At 36.0% G+C, this 8,831-nt stretch overlaps 1 protein-coding gene and 1 pseudogene across 1 annotated transcript; both read left to right on the forward strand.

Moving 5' to 3' along the window:
* The first annotated feature begins 2,084 nt into the window (after positions 1-2,084).
* LOC138329017 (alpha-crystallin B chain-like) lies at positions 2,085-2,872 on the forward strand (annotated as a pseudogene).
* Positions 2,873-4,151: 1,279 nt separating this feature from the next.
* On the forward strand, positions 4,152-5,553 carry LOC138329422 (alpha-crystallin A chain-like). The gene has a single exon (XM_069276414.1). It carries the CDS (start codon positions 4,321-4,323, stop codon positions 5,020-5,022), a length of 702 nt encoding a protein of 233 aa, XP_069132515.1. The 5' UTR covers positions 4,152-4,320; the 3' UTR covers positions 5,023-5,553.
* The last annotated feature ends 3,278 nt before the right edge of the window (positions 5,554-8,831 follow it).

The raw sequence follows: 8,831 nt of genomic DNA on the forward strand, positions 1-8,831 counted from the left end.
GTAAACCATAACTTTACCGTTATGATAAAAGTGATTTGTTAACCATATCTTTTAAAATTATACTCTTCATATACATGTCTAGATATTGGTGTAAACATTTTTATGTCTTATATTGTGTCCGAATTTCTAAACCTAAATATTGCTGTGAATTCTTCATCTTTAGATATAGGCCTATAGTGAATTGGTTATGCTAATTAGTTGCCGTACTGTAAACTGACTTATTTTTGCGTCTATTTTGCGTTTTCATTCATATCACCACGACGAAATTATATAGAAACTTGTAGTTTTCACTTTTCGCGGTGATTCATTTTCAAGTCGCGAATATTAATAGTCAGTGAAATAAGTAATATTTATCGACGCTCGCGCAAAAATGTTGCACAGCACTTCTGCAGTTGTGTTCATCCAGTTGTATGTAATATGAATATACCACAACTTCTGTAATTCTTAAATGCCCTTTCCTGTTGCTTCCCCGTTGAAATAATAGGTAACATATTTTTGCTGGTGTCGTGTTGATAAATGTATTTCCTGTTGTAGGAGTAACAAACATTGTCGAGATGTGTACTTCTTGTATTATACTCTGTTTTCTTATAACTATATGTTTGATATAATGACAAGCATACACTGTTTATCTGAAGCTGTGGTACGTCCCTATTAAATTGCTGTTAATGGGACGTTATTACTATATAATATTAGACAAATAGATAAAATCAAACAACATTCTATTGTAGATAATCATTACTTATTTATTGGTCAGATTGGTCTATATCCGTATGAATTGTTATGACCGGTGTTGTCGTCTTTAAAACAACTTAATCATATGTTACACTATCGTAATGACATTATCTGATATGTAAAACATATGTTTTCCACATATGATATTTTCATATGAAAATATCTAAACGATCTATTTTAGGTAATTATAATTTGATAATGTGAATATATCATAATGACATTGTCTGATATTACAGCTATGTTTCGACATGAAATATCTAAAGATTTATTATAAGTAATTTTAACTTGCGGTAATACTTGTGTGACAGCCATGTGTCGTCGTTTTCCGCTATTATATATAAAATATCTTTATATACATTACACGATTAATGAGACACCATCTCATTTATCCTGTAATATATAAATATTATTACTTGTTTATTATTTTTTTAAGAAATATGAAAATCTGAAAATCATACCATGAAAATATACTTAAAATACGTTAGTTTTCAGTACGATGTATAGTGTCATATATTGTGGTTTTCCTGTGTTCGGTGTGGGTCACTGATCACCACTCTCTAATGATATAATAAAGTCACTGTTCATTCTAACAAGTTTTATCACGATGAGAATGAAAGTCTCAATGACCGTCATATAACACTGCCATTCACCCAGTCTCCTTGAAGTCACCTGCATAGCTCCAGGTACAATGGGGCGTGTGTTACACGTATATGGGCGAGTCAGTCATTTGGAATAACAAATCTGTAGTATATACGTAGACCTACATACCTATTTTACTATACACACATTCCCTAAGTTATAAGTCATGTTGCTATTAAATGTTTTACGAAACATAACAAACACCTGACGAAGACTTTTCTAAAAGGGACATATTTACTCATCCTCCGAATTCCTAGATTTTTGGGTGGAGATCTGTTATCTTGTTTTGAACGATAAAGAAGTAGATAAGACAAACATTAGAGGTGTCATCTAATTGTGTAATATACACACCCATCAGAGACTGATGCTGAGACGGATACTGGGAGGCCTCAAACAGGGTGTGCGGATGAAAAGGATAATAAAACCGTACAATAAAAAAAAAACCAAATCATACCTTTAATAAACAGATAAAAATGTATGTTGAAACTGGATTCAAAGAAACTATTAACAAAATTAGAATATGTTTCTTATCTAATGTTATTTGGTTTGGTTATTCTGGTAGCCTTCCTAAGGGAGCCCCTGGTTGTTTACATTTACGTCGAAGAGTTTGGCCAATGAGTGTCGTCCGGCCCAAAATAGTTCTGCGAGAGATGAGTCAAAAGGAATCCCCGCACCGTGTTTTGCAGTCATTGGAGGTGTATAAATAGACCCTTATACCAGCATCGGGTATCAAACTTGAGAGATCGAGCGATCGTACCGGACCAGTACACCACAGCTATTACGTACTACACATATTACAACCAACAGGCAGCAGGCAACACCGCTCACACATCTACAGGATCGCTCATATTGCTGGTTATTGATTGAGAATCTGTTACAACACTTAGAAAAATGGATCTTATGAAAAGCGACTTTTTCGACAAAAACCTTGCAGAAATGGATAAAGAGTTTGCGACCATGAGCTCCACCATGAGCTCTATGAAGTCTGTGAGCACAACTTCAACCATGAAGAGCTCCAGTTCTGCCTTTGACTCCCCAATGGTCAAGGGTAGTTCCGTGGGCGCCAGTGATTCCCTCATGGGAGCCGGTATTGGTGGAGGACGCCTTGTCCCCACTACCTTCTTCGACTGGAACTTCTTCGACAGACAAAAATCCATGTTCTCAGATATCAGCATGGACTTTGACAATGACTTTTCGAAATTTGATATTTGGAATTAGAAAAATTGCGATTTGATGGTGACCCGAATGTTGAAAGCCGGACGATACGCACCCGAGAACATTCACATCAAGACTGTGGACAGTACTGTACACGCAAAGCATGAAGAGAAATCACCGGGTAAATCTGTATACCGTGAGTTTATACACGCTCCCCAAGGCTGTCGACCCATTAGCTCTGACCTCATCACTGTCAGCCGACGGTGTGTCCCTCAGCATCGAGGCTCCAGCTCCCAAAGAAGTCCAGGCCATAAATAAGATAAAATCAAACAACATTCTATTGTAGATAATCATTACTTATTTATTGGTCAGATTGGTCTATATCCGTATGAATTGTTATGACCGTGTTGTCGACTTAATCGGTGTTGTCGTCTTTAAAACAACTTAATCATCTATGTTATGTGATATATCATAATGACATTGTCTGATATTACAGCTATGTTTCGACATGAAATATCTAAAGATTTATTATAAGTAATTTTAACTTGCGGTAATACTTGTGTGACAGCCATGTGTCGTCGTTTTCCGCTATTATATATAAAATATCTTTATATACATTACACGATTAATGAGACACCATCTCATTTATCCTGTAATATATAAATATTATTACTTGTTTATTATTTTTTTAAGAAATATGAAAATCTGAAAATCATACCATGAAAATATACTTAAAATACGTTAGTTTTCAGTACGATGTATAGTGTCATATATTGTGGTTTTCCTGTGTTCGGTGTGGGTCACTGATCACCACCCTCTAATGATATAATAAAGTCACTGTTCATTCTAACAAGTTTTATCACGATGAGAATGAAAGTCTCAATGACCGTCATATAACACTGCCATTCACCCAGTCTCCTTGAAGTCACCTGCATAGCTCCAGGTACAATGGGGCGTGTGTTACACGTATATGGGCGAGTCAGTCATTTGGAATAACAAATCTGTAGTATATACGTAGTAGACCCACATACCTATTTTACTATACACACATTCCCTAAGTTATAAGTCATGTTGCTATTAAATGTTTTACGAAACATAACAAACACCTGACGAAGAATTTTCTAAAAGGGACATATTTACTCATCCTCCGAATTCCTAGATTTTTGGGTGGAGATCTGTTATCTTGTTTTGAACGATAAAGAAGTAGATAAGACAAAACGTTAGAGGTGTCATCTAATTGTGTAATATACACACCCATCAGAGACTGATGCTGAGACGGATACCGGGAGGCCTAAAACAGGGTGTGCGGATGAAAAGAATAATAAAACCGTACAATAAAAAAAAAACCAAATCATACCTTTAATAAACAGATAAAAATGTATGTTGAAACTGGATTCAAAGAAACTATTAACAAAATTAGAATATGTTTCTTATCTAATGTTATTTGGTTTGGTTATTCTGGTAGCCTTCCTAAGGGAGCCCCTGGTTGTTTACATTTACGTCGAAGAGTTTGGCCAATGAGTGTCGTCCGGCCCAAAATAGTTCTGCGAGAGATGAGTCAAAAGGAATCCCCGCACCGTGTTTTGCAGTCATTGGAGGTGTATAAATAGACCCTTATACCAGCATCGGGTATCAAACTTGAGAGATCGAGCGATCGTACCGGACCAGTACACCACAGCTATTACGTACTACACATATTACAACCAACAGGCAGCAGGCAACACCGCTCACACATCTACAGGATCGCTCATATTGCTGGTTATTGATTGAGAATCTGTTACAACACTTAGAAAAATGGATCTTATGAAAAGCGACTTTTTCGACAAAAACCTTGCAGAAATGGATAAAGAGTTTGCGACCATGAGCTCCACCATGAGCTCTATGAAGTCTGTGAGCACAACTTCAACCATGAAGAGCTCCAGTTCTGCCTTTGACTCCCCAATGGTCAAGGGTAGTTCCGTGGGCGCCAGTGATTCCCTCATGGGAGCCGGAATTGGTGGAGGACGCCTTGTCCCCACTACCTTCTTCGACTGGAACTTCTTCGACAGACAAAAATCCATGTTCTCAGATATCAGCATGGACTTTGACAATGACTTTTCGAAATTTGATTTGGAATTAGAAAATATGAGGAAAAGCATGTTCCGATTTGATGGTGACCCGATGTTGAAGGTCGACCAACCGTATGTTGAAAGCCGTTCTGGAAGCAAAAAACTGTCCTTGACCTTCGACGTTAGTGGATACGCACCCGAGAACATTCACATCAAGACTGTGGACAGTATGCTCACTGTACACGCAAAGCATGAAGAGAAATCACCGGGTAAATCTGTATACCGTGAGTTTACAAAGTCCTACACGCTCCCCAAGGCTGTCGACCCATTAGCTCTGACCTCATCACTGTCAGCCGACGGTGTCCTCAGCATCGAGGCTCCAGCTCCCAAAGAAGTCCAGGCCAAAAAGGAACGCTTCGTCCCCATAGAACTTCTCAAGCCATTGTGAAACTAGGTCACAGCGACCTTGACTTATAGTATTGTTTTGTGATTTGCTGGTCATTTGTACAGTATTGTTATCGTATTTTATGAATATTTTTACAGCGCATTTTGAAATTGTGAAAACTAAAACTGAGTGAAAAAAACCTACATGATCGCGATTTGGATGGTACTTTCAATTATGGACTTTAAACAGAGGATAATTTAGCTAAATGCTAATCTACCGCGTGATCCTCTGGATTTATTCATTTTCAAAACAGTATAATGGTTTCAAGATCCTGGTTAATCAATATCATTTCATGCTTCGGAACACATCTTTAATGTGTAGTTATTTATTTACCAGTTGAAGTTAAAGTTTTCAGACAAAAAGTGGAACATTCCATTTGTGACGGGACGGATGAGATGGACTCAGTGGTTTATCGTAAGCTAATACCGTGCGTCGCACGGCGATCCTTGTTTTTTATTTTGTCATTGTTGTGTACAGAAATGTGCATATTCCCTCATTTTGTATTTTTTAAATCATTAAATTTTCTTATTTGTTTATATTATTTATATGTTTTCTGTCCTATAAAAACACACTAAATGTTTAAACGACTTTTAGGTTCTGTAAATCATAGCGGTCGGTTATGTCATTTTGAAAAAAAAAATGTCATGAAAAGGTCTGAAATATGTCATGGGTTAAGTGTAGTTTAACGAATATGTCAATCGCTATGAATTACAGAATATATTTAACACGCATGGGTTTACTTGTATAAAGCATCAAGAGGAAAGTATCTCATTGTCTACACATCGAGGAGATCTCATCCTCTATAATGTTTTATACAAGTGGACCCATCATTATTATAATAATATTAAAGATGCTCCACCGCCGACAGAGCATAAATGATAATCATTTGAAGAATAATTAGTGTTTAATCGTGTATACATAAGTCTAATTAACACAAAAAATAATACAGAATAATTTATTTTGCATTTAGGTCATGCGCAATCAGTACTTCATTTCATATAGGATATAATGCCACGGATTTTTTTTCGGGATGCAATTAATTTTTTTTTTATATTTTTAACTTTAAGTAAAATGAGAAACTCAAAATTTTCAACGGCGGTAATGGTGTAAAGTAAGTAACTTTTTTAACTGAAGAAAAATACTAAATCGTCTGCTGCTGTTTTTGACAGTGAAAAAATATCATTTGTCAGCGGTGGAGCATCTTTAGGATAAACATCACCATATTGACTTTACATTTGTATTTACGTTGATTGAAGTCGTGACTTCAAAATTGCTGATTCTGTCACATTAACTCAAGGTTGGAAACGAAAAATATTTTGGATGCTATTAACATAAACTAACACATCCTATTATAGTCCATTGTAATTGTTCTACCGTAATGTTATCTTCAGTCGTTCAAGTAGACATCGACTACTTTAATGGTTAAGGGGGATATGGAAATGTCTAAGACGCGTACTTCATAGCTTCAAGCGTAGATAAAAACAAATTAGGAACATAATACTTTCTGACACGAACTCCTATTTATTTATATACTTTAAAATATGTGAGTAATTAAAATGGTAGTGTTATGTGATTAAATACGTACTTTAAAGTCAATTAACGGACCAGTGAATTTCCGGTTTGTTTATTACATTCTAGAGAAAAGCTCAGGAGAGATCTCTTTTTAGTATTTATATTTTTAGTGCGGTTGGGCTGAAAACCTCAAATAGCATTTTTTAGCAATTTGTAAATATGTTGGCAGAATCTCGCATGAAAAATAAGAGTTGTTGTTGAATTTTGTTACTGAATAAACTAATACAATAATATTATACTATTATTACATTGATAGCAAACTATATCAACGTCGCATGTCTGCGCTGTGAAACGCATTACAAACCACAATACCGTGCATTTAATGTTTACAAGTTATGGCGGAGTTAGTAAAGCTGTAGTAATATATCCTATAATACTCAATTGTATCTCCGGTCTCTCATGAGTAGTTGGACGGCTCAAGAACGATATAACTTGACTTATTCGGATTAAACACATATTATAGTACGATTATAAAGAAGTTGATATCAGAAAGAATCATGTTCCTTATTTGTTTTTAACTACGCTTGAAGCTATGAAGTACGCGCCTTAGATATTTCCATATCCCCATTCACCATTGCAGTAAACCATCCGAGCAGTCGATGTCTACTTTAGAGTAATTGAAATGGTAGCGATTCGTGATTAAATACGTACTTTAAAGTCAATTAACGGAACAGTAAGCTTCCGCAGTATACGCCGAACTGCTATGATTATAGTGTAGACTGAGGAATGTATATTGTATTTCAATAGTCTGTTGTCAAAGAACAATCAATGTTTGTTTATTACATTCTAGAGGAAAGGTCAGGAGGGATCTCTCTTTAGCATTTAAATTTTAAGTGCGGTTGGGCTGAAAAAACTCAAATAGCATTTTTTGTAAATTGTAAGTATGGTGGCAGAATCTCACACGGAAACTAAGAGTTATTGTTGATTTCTGTTACCGAGTTAATAAACTAATACAATACTATTACACACGTACTATTATTACATTGATAGCAAATAATGCGTGTCTGCCATGTGAAACGTAATACAAACCACAAAACTATGCATTTAATATTCAAAAGTTATGGCGGAGTTAGTAAAACTAGGAAACAGTGGCGTAGTGTGTTATCGTACATCATGATCTGGGTAATTATGTAGATGGGTGGTAAGATTCGACAAAATACAACAGATGTATTTATTGGTGGCATAATCATCACAATCCCTCAATAGGTTACCGTACACAAGGTATACAAGCAATTCAATTTTGTTACAATGTTTCAAGTAACGAATTCTGAATATTGGTGTCTTACAGCTTAACATCTAACCATGTACATTTCTTATTAATATCTCCCGCAGTACTTTACGTAATGTTAATTATAACGAAAACTGATCCTGCATCACGTTTAGAATATTTCAGCTTGTGGAAAGCTAAGTTATTTAGAATACACGGCGAGAAAACGAATGAGGAAATTCACACCATTTAAATATTTCATTCTCAATACTTTATGTTATATTACATAGCAAACTTGTGTTTAGTTAAATAACTACTATTGGTCCATGATGTAAGACTGAACATATCACTTTGTGGATATTAAGCTGGTCTGCCATCGTTCGAGAATTATCTATCATCTGAATGTAGTTTCTGCATCTGGCGGATATATTTAGAAATCCATGTAGGTACGATTGTATCAATGTGATAAGAAATATGACAGACCAGCAGGGCTTATCACCCGGAAAAATCTCCATATTACCAATTAGCTTCTCATAGATCTAAGTCAATAGGATTTGGCCGATTCATGTCGGATCCAGCTGTTTCAAAATACATTTATCACATTAAACTGTTTTCTTATGATAGCAATTAAAACGCACTCAGAACCACTGAAGAGATTCGCTGACCTTCGTCCTAATTTCAAAGTCACCTTAGAGCTATTTACGATGACTTCTGAGGCTGAACGCGCGGTACCTCTCATCTTAGCGACATCTTGAGTAAACATCAAACTGAACCCCCATAGAGACCAGATGTGTGCGATCGCTCAGGCACGTGTTAGACGAGGTGAGAATTGACGAGATTCTACGGTGGTAACCCCTAGTTACTGTAAAGTGTTTTTGTGTGAAACATTACGTAGACAATAATCGGCGATTTATGTGACCGTATGTGTGCACTAAATGTGCTTTCTTCAGCGTACGTGCATTCTGCTTACGTCATCAATAGAGTGATCCGTGCACATAATGTCTTCCATGAGTCAATAGGACCAGGAAACATT

This window comes from Argopecten irradians, chromosome 8, assembly GCF_041381155.1.
Source record: "Argopecten irradians isolate NY chromosome 8, Ai_NY, whole genome shotgun sequence".
Taxonomy (NCBI): domain Eukaryota; kingdom Metazoa; phylum Mollusca; class Bivalvia; order Pectinida; family Pectinidae; genus Argopecten; species Argopecten irradians.